The sequence below is a fragment of the Lacerta agilis genome, chromosome 9 (genome assembly GCF_009819535.1).
Source record: "Lacerta agilis isolate rLacAgi1 chromosome 9, rLacAgi1.pri, whole genome shotgun sequence".
NCBI classification, from domain to species: domain Eukaryota; kingdom Metazoa; phylum Chordata; class Lepidosauria; order Squamata; family Lacertidae; genus Lacerta; species Lacerta agilis.
In genome coordinates this window covers 46,596,985-46,617,146 of record NC_046320.1, presented here as the reverse complement: position 1 = coordinate 46,617,146, position 20,162 = coordinate 46,596,985, and the positions used below count along the sequence as shown (strand labels likewise).

Sequence of the window (20,162 nt, the reverse complement as noted above, 5' to 3'; positions counted from 1 at the left end):
GAAAAGGCACACACCAAATCCAGACTTAGTGGGTTAGCTCAGTTAGCTCTGTTGGTTGCAGAATGGTGCTGATAATACCAAGGTTGCAGGTTCGATCCCCATATGGGACAGCTGCATATTCCTGCATTGCAGGGGGTTGGACTAGATGATCCTCAGGTTCTCTTCCAACTCTAGGATTCTATGATTCTATGGTTCCTGAGATCAGCAGCTTGAGCTGACAACTGAAGGAGCCAAAGCCTGAGATGCATTGCTTTGTTGACTATTTACATGAAGCCTTCAGATTGGCCAGGCCTAGGATATGATGCAAGCATTCTCAAGTATCAAGGATCCAGTGAGATGTCCATAATGCTAGTGTCCCAGTGAAGCATGCCCATGCCCATCGAGTTCAGAGGTAAACAAAACAAGGTGCCTTCTGGAATTCCTTTTGGCAAAGGACTCATCACAGAGTTTTACTTCAATGTTCCCTTCGCTGAATGCTTCTCTTCTGTTCTCCCCCAAGGAGTTGGGTTGTCTCCTACAGCCTTCATCCTTCTGCTGCTTCATTGTAATCCCTAAGTTCCCAAGTCGCCTGGATGTGGACAGATTTTCCTTTATAATGCAAAAGCAAAGGGCAGCGAGGAAGTTTTTCTTGAAATTCTCATTCATAAAGGCGTACACAATGGGGTTGCAAATGGAATTGGAAAATCCAATGATCTGAACTATGCCAAAGATCATCTTAATGGTGACATCATCATACTCCCTTTCAAAATTACCTGGGGAGAAGAAAACACCCATTAAGAACAGGCTTTGTGTTGGTAAGCATTACATGGTAATTTGATGATAAGCGCTAAGCTGCGAACTTTCTTTAGATGAGGAACAAGTCTGATGTGAGAATGCCCCCACCTTGGAGATATTCAGGTTGGCTCTGAATCCAAGGCAACTTTGGTCTGAGGAAAAATGAGACAGTTCCAAGACTTCAGACTAACCTTTCAAGCCTCAAGAGAGAGGCTTTGGTGACCTCTTGCTAAAAATCCCAATCAGTTCTGAGTTATGGAACATTTGACAATTGAGAATGTCTATAGATAACTCTACAATGAAGCCCCATGCCATCGCACCCTGGCATTCACTTAACTTGTATTCTATCAGAGTACATAATGTTTTTCACCTCAAAATCAATAACAATAGCAAAAAAAAAAAAATCACCTTCAAACATCTATTTTGCACATTTTCAAGTCAAGTGCCGTAATTCTTGACAACACTGAACTGCCACGGTTTGTTCATTTACTTCAAGGACAAAGTTTAGCTGAGAGAGTGTACTATAATTCAAGATTGAGGGGGTGGCGAGGCATTCAATAAGCAATTCAGGTAACTAGAATAAAAGGAGATGGCGGATATAAAAAACCTACAAAGGAAAGAAAAGTATAGGAAGGAGACTAAATGAAACACAAAAAAGCAGAGAGATGCTATCTCAAAATGGTACTGGACAGCTGAATTTTATACATGGTAAAAATGTATTAAGGGGCATCTTTTTTAAAAACCAAAATTGTTCTGATTATGATAGATTAATTCTTTCTTTTCAGTGTCCCTGTAGACCTGTGGTTCCCAATGTGGGGCACACACCCCACAGGGAGGCAATTTGATTTTTAAGGGAGGCGATTCGAAAATGAGTTATTAACAGTTAATGGCCTTTTAGGCTTCCTCCATGTGAACAGGAGTTCATTTTTTGAATAAAAAGAATTATATGTCATGGGGGGGCATCAGGATTTTAGAGATGCTTAGGTGGGGCATGGCCAAAAAAGGTTGGGAACCACTGCTACAGACCTTTAGTGAAATATATATGTGCTGGGTGTTTTATATGAGTTCTGTGGCATTTTATTGGCCACCTTGATCACAAAACCAACTACTACAATTTCAAAAGAAAAAGCTACTCACTGTATTCTATCATCATGTGCATTACATGAAAAGGAGCCCAGCAGATGGTGAATAAAACCACAACAGTTACCATCATAATGATTGCTCGCTTCTTCTTCCTGAAAGAGGAAAGAGAGTTTGTACTGCAAATTTCTGCACAGATATATAGATGACTCCTGGTGACTTGGGGGGTATCCAGGTGATAAAGAAGGACCAGAGATCAGTAGTAAATCACATGCTTTCTCTATAGAAGGCTCCAGGTTGACATCTCCGGCGAAATGTTCTTAGGCAGTAGGTGCTGGGGAAGACCTTTTCCTGCAGCTACGTAAGGGTGGAAGGATCTGTCACTTACCGTTTTCTCAATTTCCCATTTATCCAATCTTAAATTCAGTTCTCCACCTTTCTGCTGCGATTTATTATTTTAAAACAACAATAACATTGAAATTCGTCAGCATTTCTCCTAATCTGAACATTTTTTGGGGGGTATGCAGCTTTGACCAATGTACACAGTTCTGCAAACAAGTTCATAGAATCGAAACTGGAAGGGGTCCTGAGGATCATCTAGTCAACCCACAGCAGTGCAGGGATATGCAGCTGTCCCATACAGGAATTGAACCTGCAACCTCTGCATTATTAGCACCATGACCTAACCAACTGAGCTATCCAGTTCATCTGATATAAAGCATTCTTTTTTCTCACATGCTATGTGTGTGTGTGTCTAATGCAATATAAAAGGGAGTGCTAGCTTTAGAACCACGAGAACTAAAACAATAATTCCTCATAACTGATTCCACCCTTGGTGGAAACTGGATCAACATTGGCCCAAGGAGAAACTGAAGCATAGACTCTTCCCATGTTACCCAAGCGAAATGAGCTGCACTGAAGTGGCTCCCATGTCAGAAATGCTTTGTAAAAAGTGGAGGTAAGTGCTACAGAAGTAATAAAATGATTTTTATTTTTTTGCCATTAATTTCTAAAAACTCTAAAACCTGTTGTTAGGACTTGGTTTTGTTGGTAATTTTTCTCAGCTGTGGGGTAACATTCATGCAACTGTTGGAAAAAGTTAATGGAGAAGGGCTGGAACTGCCCTTGTTGTTTGCTTAAAATATTTAAAAATCACCTTTCCTCCAAAGGCGCTTGGGATTTTGAAGAACAAACAGACAGACTTCATCATCATAAATAATACATCATGTTATAAATAAACACAATTACAGTAGTAAAAGCATAATGGTTCTTGGGAGAAAAACAATGACAAACCTAGACAGGATCTTAAAAAGCAGAGACATCACCTTGCTGACAAAGGTCCATATAGTTAAAGCTATGGTTTTCCCAGTAGTGATGTATGGAAGTGAGAGCTGGACCATAAAGAAGGCTGATCGCCAAAGAATTGATGCTTTTGAATTATGGTGCTGGAGGAGATTCTTGAGAGTCCCATGGACTGCAGGAAGATCAAACCTATCCATTCTTAAGGAAATCAGCCCTGAGTGCTCACTGGAAGGACAGATCCTGAAGCTGAGGCTCCAATACTGTGGGCACCTCATGAGAAGAGAAAACTCCCTGGAAAAGACCCTGATGCTGGGAAAGATTGAGGGCACAAGGAGAAGGGGATGACAGAAGACGAGATGGTTGGACAGTGTTCTCGAAGATACCAACATGAGTCTGACCAAACTGTGGGAGGCAGTGGAAGACAGGCGTGCCTGGTGTGCTCTGGTCCATGGGGTCACGAAGAGTCGGACACGACTAAATGACTAAACAACAACAATACTAAGATTAATAATTAACAACTCATTAAAACACATTCAAATACTGCTGCTGAGGACTGAACTTTGGTGGCAAAGTTGCTAGGTTTATCTTTTGATCTCAACATCTGGATCTACCTTCTGAATGGGGTAAAAAGGTAACATACCTCCCCCACCATCTGAAGATGATATAATCCAGGTGTGTATGTAAAATAGAAAGGGGGGGCAGAGTGGGAGAGATGAGCCAAACGTTTCTGATCCTTCATAACAAACATTTGTTTGTAACATGTAATTTGGGCCTAAATTATAACTTGTCTGATAGATACCGGTAACCTCTGTCTACAGGTGATCATTGACACTCTCAAAGAATTCAAGAAAACTGGGGAGCCAAGGGTTTCCTTTATAGACTCTAATAAAATAAAATTATGTACATTTTGGAGTTTAATACTGAATGCTAAAGACCGACTATACAAACCTTGCTATTTTGGACATCTCATTCCCATGAATAGTTTGCAGAACAGAAGCATCTCCAACTCTTTTCTTAATCCAGAGCTCATAACCAATCTTGCTGTAGAGCAAGAGCATCAGTATCATTGGGAGCAGGAAGAGAATAGCCAGAATGAAAGTAGCATATATCTTCTGGTGGACAGGACTGGCCCATTCTTCCAGGCAGCAAACGTACACTTTTTCATAAAGGAAGTCATATTTATTCTGAAACAAATTAAGTTGAAGTCACACTCAATACAGCAAAGAGAACTTACTCCTAGCCTATTAGCAAGGAAAGGAAAAGGTGCATACTTTTTTATCAAATATGAGCAGAGGTTTAAGTGATGGCTGTGCAAAACCTGTACAGATTGGCTTGTCCTGACTCAGGGGTGGCCACTGGGTGATTTAGGCTAGCACTTTAGGATATCAAGCAGAGAGGTCTTTCCCAACCTTATTTGAAGAGCAATGACCAAACCTGGGACATTATGTATGCAAAACTGTTCTAGCACAGAGCAATGTTCAATCCACACATGCAGACATGCATATCTGATCAAACCAATTGAGCTAAATCAGGGATGGGTTGTACAACTATTTTAAACGCAACCATATTTAAAATACAGCAATCAAATATATGAGTATCTACCATCTGTTTACTGTAGGATAAAACAGCAAGGTCCATGAAAGAACAAGGAAAGCCATGGCAAAACACAAGGTAAACTTTAAAAAGCATGAACACTCTCTGAACTTATAATCTAGGGCCAGAAGCAGTAAACTACTACAGAAAGACTTAAACCAAGTGTCTGACCCAGACATGATGGTAGGTCAGTGAAAAATTATTTTTAAAGTTCATCCCACAAGCTGCTTTGTAGATATATATTTTCTGCTCTAACAATAAGGACAGACGATCACCCTATTTAGGAGTATAATGCACACATAAGACCAATGCTACACACACACACACACACACACACACACACGGCTGCAGGTGTCCACAATGTCCACAGAGATGCCAGGGAGCAGGGCTAGTCAGTGCATGTGATATCAGGGCAGGGCAGCTCAGCACAGCTCTGATCACACAATGGTTTACCATGCAAACAGTACTTCCCAAGAGAGCTAAAACCAGTTGTTCTTCAACAGAAACAAGCCTTATTTGCTTGGGTCCATACTCATTTCTAAGGTCACTGTTTTTAAATGCCTGTGTGACATAAAAGTTTGTTTTGCTGGGCAGGTTGGGTCCCCAAGTGTTTTCTTTTTCCCTACCAGCAAACAGTTAATGAATGGCAGCCTCTGAGTGGCCGGGGTTCCAGGAGAGGGGGTTGAAAAGGAAAGGATTTGGAGAGACAGTTTTGGGAGGTTGGGATAGAGGTTGGGAGATAGGTCAGGAGTCAGGTTGGGAGATAGGGAGTGAGGGGAGAGAGAGTTGGTTCTGGGTAGAAACATCCACTCTGAGGAATATATCACAAGCTAGAGAAAGAAGTATCTGAGCTTAGTGTGAAGGACAGTGTGTGGTGTCCTGTAAGAGTAATTAGGCTAGGAATAAACTGGGAGGCTGAGGCTGAGCCAGGAGAAGTAGAAGCTGTGAGGATACAGTCTACTTTGGACTCATTCCTGTCAGGAGGGGAGAGATTCTTCTACAAAAAAGAGAAGACTCCCAAACCAGTTAAGAGGGGTGTGGAGATCCCTTGGGTCTGTTACTTGAAGTACCTCAGGAGTAGGGTTGTTTAACAGGTGTGTAACTGACAGAAAGTACCACCTTGTTGAAGAACCAAAGTATTAAGCAGCAACAGCTGTGCAACAACTGAGAAAGAACTGAAGTGAAATAACATTATAATCTGAGGTATCCTATGTTTTACCCACATTGTGCCATAAACTTCCTTTGTTAAATAAAATCTCTCTTGTTTATTTGATCAAATCCTGCCTGAGACTCCAAATTATTAAGTTTTCCCTCACACAAGTCCCCCCACAAGATAATCTGGGGTAGTTTGTAGGAATTGGTGTTGTGTGAGGCGGGTGCATTATATTTAAGTGAGGGCAGGCCCAATGGCGCCAGGAGGAAAAGTGCTGTTGCGTCATCGCAGCCTGTACTTTTCTTTGTACATTTTTCTATAGCACATAACATTCATCTCCTGAAAAGTAGCCTTATTCATGCTGAAACTCAATGCAAAACTGACCTATAAAGATATAATTGCACAATGCAACAGACCATACCTCCAGGCGCTGTACGTGCCACATGGGTGACCCAACAATAGCTGCCAACAGCCAGACTATGCCTGAAAATAAATAAATAAATAAATAAATAAATAAATAAATAAATAAATAAATAAAGTAATTGCTGGTTTTAAAGAGAAAAAACAGGAAATTAGAGCAAGCAATTAGCATTTTTATATTAGTTGGTGATGTGGCCATATGGAGCATTTGGACAATATATTGCAGCAAGCATGAGCAAGGCAGTTAGAATTAGGACTAATTGTGAGATACACATTTTGCCCTGGAGATGAATTCGGAGCAATAAGCTACAGGTTTTTTTGTTTTTGTTTTTAAGAATAAAGTATATTTTCAAGGGATGCAGGTGGCACTGTGTTCTAAACCACTGAGCCTCTTGGGCTTGCTAATCGAAAGGTCAGCTGTTCGAATCCGCACAGCAGGGTGAGCTCCCGTTGCTCTGTCCCAGCTCCCGCCAACCTAGCAGTTTGAAAGCATACCAGTGCAAGTAGATAAATATGTCATGCGGTTTAGTCATGCTGGCCACATGACATGGAAAGCTGTCTGTGGACAAAAGTTGGCTCCCTTGGCCTGAAAGTGAGATGAGTGTCTCAACCCATAGTTGCCTTTGACTGGACTTAACCATCCAGGGGTCCTTTACCTTTACCTTATATGGAATTTTACATGTCCAAATCACAAAATGGACCAATACTGGGAAGGGAGAAGTTTGAAAGTGAATTCAGTGCCATCTCCAGGTTTGCCAGGGGGCTTAGGTGAGATGCACTCAGTAGGTGCCTTATCTGATTAGACTTGCCACCTCTGCCCTTTCAGCTGCCTTCTTTTTCTGGAGCAATCCTCACAGCTGCCCAGAGAGAGAACCTAAGAAAAGGGGAGGACGCTTCTCCATCTTCTCACGGTTGTCACCAACCACATGCTCAGAGAAAGGTGGTGAACAAGCCACATTTGCAAAAAGGAGAGCAGGGCCAGGAGCTGTGGCGTTCAGCATAGGGCTCCTGCAGAGGTGTGGGCATCAGCAGTTACCCAACAATGCCTACCCCTGAGTGACTCTGGGGCTCTTCTCCCACCCCAGTCAGTGAGTATTGAGACAGAGTCATATTCAGTTTTGTTCTGAAAGGTATCAGTCCACAAAGCATGCATATGGGCATCTAGGGTAAATCTCGCGTGTTGGATGCAACAGAGGCTCTCGAGGCATTCTTGTTTCAAAGGATGCACTGTTGAGTGCTTTTTCAATAATTCTGTACATAATGGAAGTCAAGTCATGAGGGTTTCAGGAAGGAAGAAGTCCTAGTACAGCTCTTGCACAAACAAAACAGATATTTTAATGCATCATCAACAAAACATTTTTGTCCTCCTACGGATTTATCACCACCAACAGACAGAGCGGCAGAGAGAGAGGAAGAGGGAGAGAAAGCAATCTTTTGGCAATCAAATGGGACTAGGTCATTTTTACAGTGAACATTAGCTGAAGAGGCTGCAGAAACGTAGCTTTTCCAAAGAGTTTTTTTGTACTGGACCTGTTTATAAAATATTACTAGAACATTAGCAGGGTCCATTTGAAGGTGCATGTCTGTCTACCCATTACAGGCTGTTCCATGTTCCTTTTCCTTCAGAGCATTACCTGGGTAGGACACATGGCAGGACCTTCTCAACAGTAGTGCCCAGTTGGCTCCCTCTCTCTTGGCTTTCAGTCAAGCAACGAACCCATTTGTTTTTGCATTTCACCATTATCATTGTGTTGTTATTGCTCCAGTTTCTTCTTGGGTTTTTTATCAACTTGATTTTTTAAGTTACAGGTAGGTAGCCGTGTTGGTCTGCCATAATCAAAACAAAATAAAAAAATTCCTTCCAGTAGCACCTGTTGATGACTCTTAACGACTGCAATTAGTCTTACAGGAAAAAGCAAGGGGTGAAATGGCTAAAGATAGCTTTGTCGTGTATAATGAGATAAGAATCCAATGTCTTTGTTCAGACCAGGTCTCTCCATGGTTTTAAGTTTGGTAATTAGTTGCAATTCAGCAACTTCTCTTTCCGGTCTATTTCTGAAAGTCATTAACAGTCATCAACAGGTTTACCACACCTATCAGCCAATCACCCATTCCCACCACCCTTCTGAGTAATACCCCTCCCCACTCTCTCACTATATATAAGGTCTGGTGACTTCTGTTTCAGTGTATCTGAAGAAGTGTGCATGCACACGAAAGCTCATACCAAGAACAAACTTAGTTGGTCTCTAAGGTGCTACTGGAAGGATTTTGTTTGTTTGTTTTGATTTTTTAAGATCGTGATCTTTTTGTATCTTGCAAGCTAAAATTGTTGTAGGCTATCTTAGAAGACCAGTTATTGAAAAGCAAGGTAGACCATATACAAATATATTAAACAACTAGTTCCATTTGATTCTGTATGTATGTTTGGAGTGAGGGAGGGGTTTCAATCTGTATGCATACAAAGTGGATTATCCTTTTATATTCTTTAAAAAAAAACTAATCTTCTCTGATAGCAGCTGCATCCCCCTAAAGCAGAGATGGGTAATCTGAGGGCCTCCAGATGTGTTGAACTGCAACTCAAATCAGTTGCAACCAGCATGACCAAAGATCAGGTCCAACATCTGGAGATCCCCAGGTTCCTCACCACTGCTCTACAGTGGACATATCAAAAGTGAGAAATCACTAGCAACATGCTACATTGTGCAATACCAAAGTAGCCCAGGACCTTACCAAGCATTGTGTATGCTCTTCGGTTGGTGTATTGCCATTTCATCTTAAGAGGGTAGACGATCCCGTTATGCCTTTCTACCGCAATGCAGGTCATTGTAAGTATCTCAGTAACTATTGCAGTGGATTGAACAAAAGGCACCATCTTGCAAGCAAAAGCACCTAATAAAGGATTAAAACAAACAAAGCAAGTCATCAACAGGGTCTCATTATCTATACTATACCACAGAACAAAAGACACCAATGGAGGCAACATTTCATTCAGTGCCTTGTGCCCAGAAGGATATTTTGTAACCTGAAGTGCCCTGAGAGGATCTATTAGTGTACTGAAATGTTATTATCCAGAATCACAGATAATATGCTGTTGAAAAGCAATTCCAGGAGAATATGAGCTAGGGAGGGCTATTGCACACATGACCTGCTTATAGGCATCACAGGTACTGTATATGGTTGGCCAAAGTGGAAATGGAATGCTGGACCAGGTGGACCTCTGGCTTTATCTAACAGGCTTTTTCTTATGAGCTTATAAACCTTATTGTCTTCCTATTGACTTCCTGCTTGTTTGTTCTTGAAGCAGGTAATGTTTTAGCAATGTAACATGGATTGTAAAAAGGTAAAGGGACCCCTGACCATTAGGTCCAGTCGTGGACGACTCTGGGGTTGCAATGCTCATCTCACTCTATAGGCCGAGGGAGCTGGCGTTTGTCCGCAGACAGCTTCCGGGTCATGTGGCTAGCATGACTAAGCTGCTTCTGGTGAACCAGAGCAGCGCACGGAAATGCCATTTACCTTCCCACTGGAGCGGTACCTATTTATCTACTTGCACTTTGATGTGCTTTCGATCTGCTAGGTGGGCAGGAGCTGGGACTGAGCAATGGGAACTCACCCCGTCAAGGGGATTCGAACTGCCAACCTTCTGATCAGCAAGCCCTAGGCTCTGTGGTTTAGACCACAGTGCCACCTGCATCTTACTTACTCAGATGTAAATGCATTAGGGTCAATGGGTCATACACCCAAGTAAGCATGCGTAGGACTGCAGCTGCTCTTCCTCAGGGAGACAATTAGCCTTTACTCCTCCCCCCCCCAAAAAAGTTCTAACTCTACATTCCACAATTTTATCTTTTCTTCTTCTTCATACTCTTAATGGAGACACATCATTCTTCATCTTTCCGAGGTAATCAATCTGATGCAGTCAGCTTAATTATCAGTTTTTCTCTAATTCAGCCTAATTGAGCTTCTAGGATGCAGACAAACAAAACCCTGACAAGACATGAAAGGCCACTTGGTTGCATACAATTTTGTAGCAGAGGATCTAACAAGAAAGTTAGCTTTTTTTCATTAGAGAATGCATTCTGATACCCAAATTGCCTAGCAACAGAATTGTGGTCTCTCTATCATAGAAGTTGTTTTGACAAAAATTGTATGCCGGCTCAAAGTACTGCAGTTTCAGCCAAGCATCCAAACTTAAGTACAGCTTTCAAACAGGCAATGTTTTTCAACAGAAATCATTATGAATTAAAATAACCTCTCAGCAAGAAATACAAAAGCTAGCATGACAAGCTTATACTTAGAAAACTTTTGGTTTCTTTTTCTCTTAATATCCGTTTTCACCCTTGTGTTTGTCCAATTCAAAACCCATCATCATTTTCTATAAGGAAAAAAAGATTCCTAGCTCAGAGCACTGTACTTTAATGTATTTGATTAAAAGGACTGTTCTATTGCATAATTATGAACATTTTATTTTTATTTTTTTAAAGAATTATGAACATTTTATGATTGAAAGATATGGGAAGAGCAGTACTATACTTATCAGTACATTAGACAGAATGCTTTAAGGCAGACTGGATTTTTTCTGGTATTCCCCCCCCCCCCCTTAAAACAATAATCACACAAAAAGTCCTTAAAAAGATAAACATAACTTTTACTCACTCAGAATACTTGTTGAAGAATAACAGATACAGTAGCTTTGTTCAGGCAGGCTTAAAATGGTAATTTAGTTACAAAGAAATACTTAAGTCTGGCTTAAAATGTAGTCTGAGCATGGAACTTTAAAGCATACATATAAAGGCAGGCAAGATGAGGAGGTGACACCTCCAGTTCTGGCATAATTCAGCAGTAGAGCACATGTGTTATATATAAAAGGTTTGATTCCTGGCATTTCCAAGTAGGTCTGGTCCTAACCACTGCACTATTGTCTATCTTAGGAATTTTAAATATCGGTCAAGAACTTTGGTCAATAGGCAGGGTAGAAACACTCCAAATAACTAAAAAGCAAGCTAAAGTACAGCTTTAATGATAAACTTTGCCTCCTTGTTATGAGCTTCACAGAGCTGTCTGGTTTATTTTTCTCCCTGGACTTGCATTTTAAGAAAATGCATTTGGCCCAATTTAGGGAAAAACTAAAGACCTACTTAGAATGTGGTCTAAACCTCCCTTTAAATCCATCTCAGCCAAGAGAAGGGAACTCACTCTGAAACTCACCTACAGGTGCTACTTAACACCATGGAAACTGGCGCTGATACGCCCAGGAACCTCACCAAAATGTTGGAGAGGCTGCACCTCCACAGGCACATACCTCCACGTGTGGTGGGAATGCCCCAAAATCCAACCTTTCTGGACAGAAGTCCTACAATAAATATGCAAAATAACTAAGCAGGTATTAGAACTCACCCCAGAACTGGCCCTACTCAGCATCTTCCAAGATCATAATGACCACTCACATTATACAGAGCTTATAACCCACCTACTCTCAGCAGCCAGAAGCCCCATAGCCAGACACTGGAGAGACCTATCAGGGGTGAACATGAACCAGTGGTATCAAATCATATGGGAAACAGTCTTACTAGAAAAGCTAACCAATAAACCAAAACTGACACGGGGACAAATAGAAGATGCCTTCACCCCAGTATAGCTCCCCTTTATCACATACACAGCCCAACAAGACAACAACAAGAACCCACCAAGAGCAAACAAATCAATCTGGCTTACATGACCCAACATGTTCTCCACCCCCAAAGGCAAACAAACCCCATTGCAGCCAACCACAGACAACCAACCATATCCTGGTCCCCCAACCTCTCTCACTACCAAGGAAACATAACAAGCGAATAGAAAGAGAATCTGATGCTGACACGAAACCCCACACGTATACTGCAAAAAAATTCACCACCTTCCCCCCTTCTTCCTGACCTTATACTATACTCAACACTAATGTCTCATAACAAATGTAACTGATCTGTAGAAAAGACTGTACAACTTGAGGGGGGGGGGAGGCATGTACTTTTGTAAACCAAGAAAAACTTTAATAATAGTAAAAAGAAAAAAGTATAATTCATTAAGCCCTTGCTGTTAAACTTTGCTGAGTCACTCAGTCACCCATCCCATCTAATGTGTAATGGATGGCATTTACAGCTCATTAAATGTAACTGGGGCAACATTTGTTTTATCACCTGACTTCAGAGCAAGCCAAGCCAATTATCCATCTGTAGAGGACATATTTTTAAACTCTCCCATTGTAAATATCAGTCAATAAACATTAAGTGTTTAGCAATGTCACTCTGTTATAAAATAATGAAGGCAGGCAGAAGGGGAGAACCTCAGACAAATCACCCGAAGATATTTCAATCAAGATTGGTAACTAGTATATAGCAAGTCCCTATCAGAAGTAAATAAAATTGCATTACAAAGACAGAACTCACATATCAAAACCTGATTATATTTTACTTTTACTTATTATTATGTATAAACCATTTAAAAATACATTATCTAATGCAAAACCTTTCAACACAATGACATAGTTGGCACCATTGCTGACAGGAGTGAGACCCTATCAGCATATAGCACTTACGGTGAAAGACCTGCACTGGTTGCCGATTTGCTACCAGGCCAAGTACACAACTTGGATCCAGTTTACCTGTGAGATCACTTTACCCTATATATGCCCACTCAACTGCTTCAATATGTGGAACTGGCATAGTATTATCGACCATTTTCCCTAACCTGCATGGAGCTCAGCCTCACCATCAACCTGATGAAGACCATTATCCTCAGTCACAACGTCGCCAGCACTCCATGCATCAGAACTTGTGACCACATGCTTGAGGTGTAAGGACATTTTTGTCTACCTGGCCTCCACCATAGCCACCAACCTTTCCAATGATGCTGAACTGGACAAGTGTATTATCAAGGCAGCAACAGCAATGGCTCACCTCTCCAAAAGGGTATGGGAGAATGTGATGCTAACATCTAATACCAAGACGAAGGTCTACCAGTCTTGTGTGTTGAGTATGCTGCTTTATGGAAGTGAGTTGTTGGCAGCTTACAATTGCCAGGAGCAACACCTCAACACTTTCCATATGCCTTGTGTCAGGAAGATTTTGGGTATCAAATGGCACGACAGAGTCTAAAATAAAGACGTGCTCTCCCAAGCCCATATTCCCAGTATGTACACACTTCTGCTCAGCGGATCCCCAAGGAGATGGCTGAGGAACTGGCTTCAGGCACTAGGCCTGTTGGCACATGAACACTGCATTGCAAAGACATCTTCAAACATGGCATGAAGGCTGGCAACATTTACCCCACTGTATGGGAACTCCTTGCAGACGATCACAGTGGCTGGAGACAGACAGTCAGGTCATGCATATGCAGCAGTGACCATGGTACGCCTGTAGCAGCAAAACTGGAAACCTTCCTCTGCCCCACTTGCAATAAAGCATGACTCTCCCATATTGGTCTCTACAGCCACAGCAGGTGCTGCAACTCTCTGACGGTTTGACCCAAATAGGAAGAACAGCTTCGTACCCCCCAGCTTGCTATACTGCATAACCTGACACTCTTCCCCACCTTTATATGCTGGAATGATTTCACTTTAAGTTAGGGTCTGCCATATTTCAAGAGGTAAAAATCCAGACACAAAAAGCCTGAACCCAAGCCCCCCGAGCACACACACACCAATCCCGGACATTTGCCTTAAATTGTAAAAATCCACCTGGATGGGCATGTAAGCCTGTCCCCCACCCCCCACCAAAGAGGACATGTCCAGGATTTCCCTGAAGTACAGTCATTCCAGAAAATAAGTCTTGTTATAATAACCACTGTCTGCACTGGAACTCACTTATCCTAAATGCTTTAAGAAACTTTGTGACTGCATTGCCTTAGAGTAAAAGTATTTTTAAAACTAGAGGTTTTGCTCATGGTGGTTTTACATTAGGAAAGATAATGTCAAAAGCATAATCATCTGTTGAGATATCCAAGCATTATGTCATATGTTTCATTACGCTTGCCATTGAATTTTGATTTTACTTCCAAATTTGCCACAAATATAGCTTTGAACCTGGGACTCCTGTTTCATTCTCTCATCCTTTGCAGCCATGGCTTGAATTGAAAGGCTGCAGCTGCGAAGGAAGAGCTGGAAGGGACCACGAGGGTCATCTAGTCCACCCCCCTGCAGGAATCTTTTTGCCCACTGTGGGGCTCAAACCCACGACTCTGAGATTAAGAGTCTCATGCACTACCAAAAGAGATATCCCAGGCCCAGAAGAATTCTTCCTTTCCAACTGTAATTCAGCACCTTTTGAATCTGGCACCCTTTCTGTCACTGTCCAGTGACAAGAAAAGGCGCCAAACTGAAAGGAAATAAAAGATGAATGTGGCTAGAAAGGAAGAAGGGTTAACATGTTTAGAGTGTGTTCTCGATTCTTCCTTTTCAATTTAGCTCTACAGTTTTGCCTTTCCTGTGCCTGACATCATATTCAGGGGATGCCCCTCTTATGGGCAAAGTGGGATGTAGCCCTGTAAAGTTTCGGGAGGGGAGGCACCCTCAAACCTCTGAAGCCACAGTCCAGTCTTTCTTCTGACACAAGCAATAACATCAATACATTTCCAATTACTGAGAGGCTTCCATTCATCTTCTCTGCCTAGCCAGTCATTCAAAAACTAGCAGACGACTTCCTCCCCTGCCTCCCAACAAGCAACCATCTGATGTTTTCTCTTTCAGAAGCCTGGGCTTGAGGCACCAGACATGGACTGTGACGACGTGCGCGGAGCTTTGTGACTACCTTCCTAAGCCACCATGTGGCTGTGTACTCTTCCCTGTTGGTACACATAATTTCCTCGAAGAGCAAGATCTGTCCGCCTTTATCTGAGAAGGTGCGTTAGGTTCTTTCTTTCTTTCTTTCTTTCCTCAGTGCAGGCAAAGAGGCAAAAAAGAAAAACCCTTTCTTTCTTGGTTCCTGAAGGTCTTTGCTTTGTTTAAAAAGGTTGGGGTCCCTTGTGCAGCAGCTTGCTTTTCTGTTGTAAAGGGCATGGGGGAGGGGGAGAGAGAGAGAGAGAGAGAGAGAGAGAGAGAGAGAAATTGTTCATCTACACCAGGGGATGTTTTGTCCTTGGCTAGGGAAGAGATAGAAAGAGTAATAATTGTGAACTGGCTTGTATAGCGAAGGGAGCTGGCTTACAGGGGAGGGATGCATTTTTCTTTACTTATTCTACTGCTTGTGAGACATGGGGGCAACAGAACACAAGATTTAATTCTGGGGACTGGATAGGCTTATATTGTAATGTGGGGAGAGCACTGGCTAGAGAAGGAGGTGGCTTTCTTATTTTTAAAGCAGTTTTTGACTTTCGCAACAAAGCTTTCAAGCCTATCCCCACTTATCCGGGAGTAAGCTCCATTGAGCTCAATGGTACTTACTTCCAAGTAAACATGATTATTATTAAATATATTTCTGTCCCACCTTTCTCCCAAGCTGGGATTCAAGGTGGCATGTATAGGAATGCACTGTAAATGAATTCTTTTTTAAAAACAAAAAACCACACACTCAAAACCACTTAATATAACCCAAACTTAATAGTGTATCACACAATATTCTACTCCTTTTTGGAACTGTGAGTTCCATTTCCTTTGCTTTTTTTATCTAACTGGAATCCACAAATGTTGTAATGTATTTAATTTTCTTTTCCAAAAAAAATCCATATTTGAGCTGCTCTGCAAAATCTGCTGTTTTGCAGAAAAAGAACTTGGAACCATGTTGGCTGACAGGGAAGGGTGTGCATGGGGCCTCAATTGCACACACTAATTTAAAATTACCAAATTCTTTGCTGGAACTGAGCTGGAACTGATGCCTTGGTTTCTCACAAATTCGGAGCCAGCAGAGTTCTTAGGTTAAAAGCTGAATAAAATGATGGCACATACAACTAAAAGTCTGTGGAATGGCTGGAAATCTTAACCTGACATAATGAACAGCTAGACTGCCAAAGTGCATTCCAGCTACAAAATGGGTGGTATACAATTTTTTAAACAACAACAACAACAATATAATGGGTGCTACTATTGCTGGTTGTTTTTCTCTACACACACTGTCTTTGTTAGTAATTGGAACAACACTGGGAGTAGGCTACTAATATACCATTACCTCCAGCATTTGTCTTCCATTAAACATGTGGTGCCAAATTTGATTCTAGGCATGCTGTTTTCTGCAGAACCGTGATCACCAGTTGTATGAATAGCAAACAAGGCTCTTTACAGTGACAATATATAGACTCTAGCAGACTTTGCTTGAAAAGTGGTACAGTACAAGACTGAAGATTTGAGGTGGTCACAATATGTTTGGCAGAACCCTAGGTCTCAGACATACAGTCACTAAGTTGCAAAAGCAGAGGGTGATTTTCAAGGGGGAAACTGTGAGAGGAGAGGTGATGTTTAGATTTCTTCAAATGCTTTCCCTCCAGCTGGTGTTCCACAGATATGATTGCAGAGAAGCAAGTTTGTGAACAGGGGCACCTTCTGAACCAAGGTTAGACACTTAGGTGCTAAACATTTGTACAACTGTACGGTTTTAAGTGTCCACTATCTATTTGCAAGGGGATCTCACAAGGAAACACCTCCTAGGCTCTACTCATGTGACCTTGTAGGCTCCACCCATGCACCCCACCAGCCTCCAGTGATGGGACAGGTTAACGGACTGGGCCATTTATGATGGCAATGAGAAGAATTGTGCTATGCAATCCTGCGCTGTTGTGAAGTCTGCCCACTTTTGGTTCTTGCTTTACCCACCATCAGTTGTGGTCCCCACTTGCTTTTTCTATAGGCCAACAGCCCTTGCTGGGGGGAAAGAAGAAGAAGAAGAAAATCCACACCTTATTCAAAGAGGGAAAGATACAGGGAATGCCAATAAAGGGCCGTGGAATGCAAAAGGTTAAATGGATGCAAAACAAACACACCCAACTCAAATTAAATTCTCCAATTTGTCAATCTCATAATAAAATGCAAAAGACATAATTATTGTATTTATTAGTGCACAGTATGAAAAAGGCCTGAATGATGATGCCATGCTAGATTTTTTTTTAAAGAAAACTGGAGCTACATGCCCTTTGGGGAGAGAGGATTGATGTGACACAGCAGCTAAGACAGCTACAATTAGGAGGTTTAAATCCTACCTGCGCCATGAACTGATTACCAACTCCCCAGTCTCCCATCTGCAGCACTATAGTAATACTTGCAGGGTTATTGTTATCTTTACAAGATAATGTTTAAAGTGCTTTGAACACTCAGTCACTGTGCTCAATCACAATGCAAATTGCAGGAGTCCATCAGTCCCCCGCAGTTATAATTCACATATATTATGTACATTATACATTGCTCTTTAATCAGTGTCCCTGTTTTGAAAGTACAATACACTTGTAGTACAACTACAATTAATGTCATGCTCTGTTCCTGAAGCTGGGTCTGAACTATGACCACACTCTGCTAAGAGTTGCATTCTCACACACTTCTAAATGGAACTTGCGAAGGATAATTAACTGCTGGGCTGTAGATAATGTCATTTTTGGATGCTGCTATAGGAAATCAAGCAGCATGATTAACTCTTAGGACTAGCTCAGTTGGTTAGAGCATGGTGCTGATAACACCAAGGTCGCAGGTTTGATTCCCATAAGGGACAGCTGCATATTCCTGCAATGCAGGGACTCGGACCAGATGATCCTGAGGGTCCCTTCCAACTCTATGATTCCCCAGTCAAGACAGCTTTATGGGTGGCTTCTAAGATGCACCCATGGAAGCAATTCAGCAACAGAATGCATGTGAGGCTGATGTAAGTTGACACAAGAACATAAGATGAGCCAACTGGATCAATGGCCCATCTAGTCCAACATGCTGTTCTCACAGTGGCCAACCAGATGCCTGCGGGAAGCCCCAAAGCAGAACTTGGTCACAACAACGCTACTCACCTGTGATTCCCTGCAACTGGTATCAAGGTACACTCCGCCTCTGATCATGGAAGTGGCACATATACCGGTATATTGTGGCTAGTAGCTGTTGATTGTCTTTAAACAGACAACTTTGCAACATTGGTACAAGATCGATTTATCACATTTCTACCCCACCTTTCCCCAATAGTGCTCAAGGGGGAGTACACAGTTCTCTTCCATCCAGGACTGCCAACTTGAATAAAATATTGGGGGGGGGACGACCCAGGTAAGCCCCCTGCCCCGCATAACCCCCGCAGGGTTTTGAAAACTGGTCTCCCAGGTTCTAGTCCAACACTCCCAACCACTATACCACACTGCCTTGATCTGCAAACATTGGCCTAAAGCAGAGGATACTCTTCAGGAGTTGTTGGACTCCAACTCCCATCTGTTCCAGCCAGTGCTGACAATGAGCAGGCACCATGGGAGTTGGAGTACATGTTAGCCAACCCTGCCTTAAAGTGACGAGTGATGAAGAATGTCAGAAGGAAATGGAATCAAAACTTTTCCCCAATTACAAACTTGTAAGCCCCTCCACTTACAAACTTGACTTTGAAGTCCCAGATGTATGGTTGTGGCTGCTTTCCCAGCAATCTCTCATAGAATTGTAGAGTTGGAAGGGACTCCAAGGGTCATCTAGTCCAACCCTCTGCAATGCAGGAATCTCAACACATGGCTCCCTGCATCCAGTTTGAAACCATACCTGACCCAGCTTAGCTTTGCACAGGTGTTAGCAGTTTTATTGCTGCACCACTATGAATCTGCTTTCTTCTCCTTTGCACTCACTTAATACTTCTAAAGTATTAAGCTTCTGTACCTCCATGAGGACTACAAACTTGTTCATTTAAAAATAAAGAACCCCAACATTTCCCTTAATTTTAGAGGGGGGGGGGAGAATCGTTGTGGTGTGTCGGAATGAAGTGGAGGTCAAACGCCCGTCTCCCTCCTCCCTGAAAGTGAAGACCCGCCCGCCTCCTTCCCTCTGGCTCTGCCACTCACCCCCCAGCCAGTTGCTGGAGATGTTCTGCAGCATGGTGAAGGGGACGCAGAAGAAAGCGATGAGCAGGTCGCTGAGGGCCAGCGAGCAGATGAAGATGTTGGTGACGGTGCGCATGGCTTTGCGGCGGCTGACCACGTAGAGCACCAGGCTGTTGCCGAACAGCGCCAGGGCGAAGATGAGCACGCACATGAGCACGAAGGCCAGCTTGGCGCGCCGCGGCAGCTCCGGGATGTAGACCAGCGGCTGCAGCCCGTAGAGCGCGATGAACTGCTCGCGGGTCACGTTGTTGTCGCGCAGCAGCTGCGCGAACTGCTCCGGGGTGATGTTCAGAGAGCGCATCGCGGCGACACGGCGGGTCAGACGGCGATCCTCTGCAGCATGGCCGGACGAAGCGGGAGCTCCTCGCGATAGGCTTATAAAACCAGGGAATTATCTTTAAAATTGGGGGGGGGGGGGTGGACACTTCTCAGCCTTGCTCGACGGCGTCTACCGCTAAGGGCTGCAGCAAGATCCGCGCCTCAGCTCGCCTTTTATTCATTGTACAAACGTCTCCACGAGGATCTGTCCTTCGTCTGGGAAAGGCAGCCGAAGCGAAGAGCAAACCGGTGGCGGAGGTTTAAACTAGGGGTGGGTGAGGGTGTGAATCGAGGCGAGAAACTTTTGAGAGCGAGAGGCGCTCGTCCACCCGCCCAGCGCGCCGCAACCTTCCCGTCTAGAATAAGGCGAGCAAAGAGCGAAAAGTCGAGCTTGGAAAAAGCAGCGAAGGGCTCCTATTAGATACTTACTCCGAGGCGCTAGCCAATCGGTGAGCAGAAAGAGCGTCTTCTCGTCCTCCCGCCCTTCAAAGTTTCCAGGAGGGGCGCGGCTGACGCT

At 42.9% G+C, this 20,162-nt stretch overlaps 1 protein-coding gene across 1 annotated transcript; it reads right to left on the bottom strand.

The window, feature by feature from the left end:
* Nucleotides 1-254: 254 nt before the first annotated feature.
* Nucleotides 255-19,671, bottom strand: QRFPR (pyroglutamylated RFamide peptide receptor). The gene is made up of 6 exons (XM_033160218.1): nt 19,289-19,671; nt 9,053-9,211; nt 6,324-6,385; nt 4,105-4,340; nt 1,912-2,009; nt 255-752 (listed from the first exon to the last, which is right to left on the bottom strand). The coding sequence occupies exons 1-6, from the start codon at nt 19,626-19,628 to the stop codon at nt 349-351; spliced, it is 1,299 nt and encodes a 432-aa protein (XP_033016109.1). The 5' UTR covers nt 19,629-19,671; the 3' UTR covers nt 255-348.
* Between the last annotated feature and the right edge of the window lie 491 nt (nt 19,672-20,162).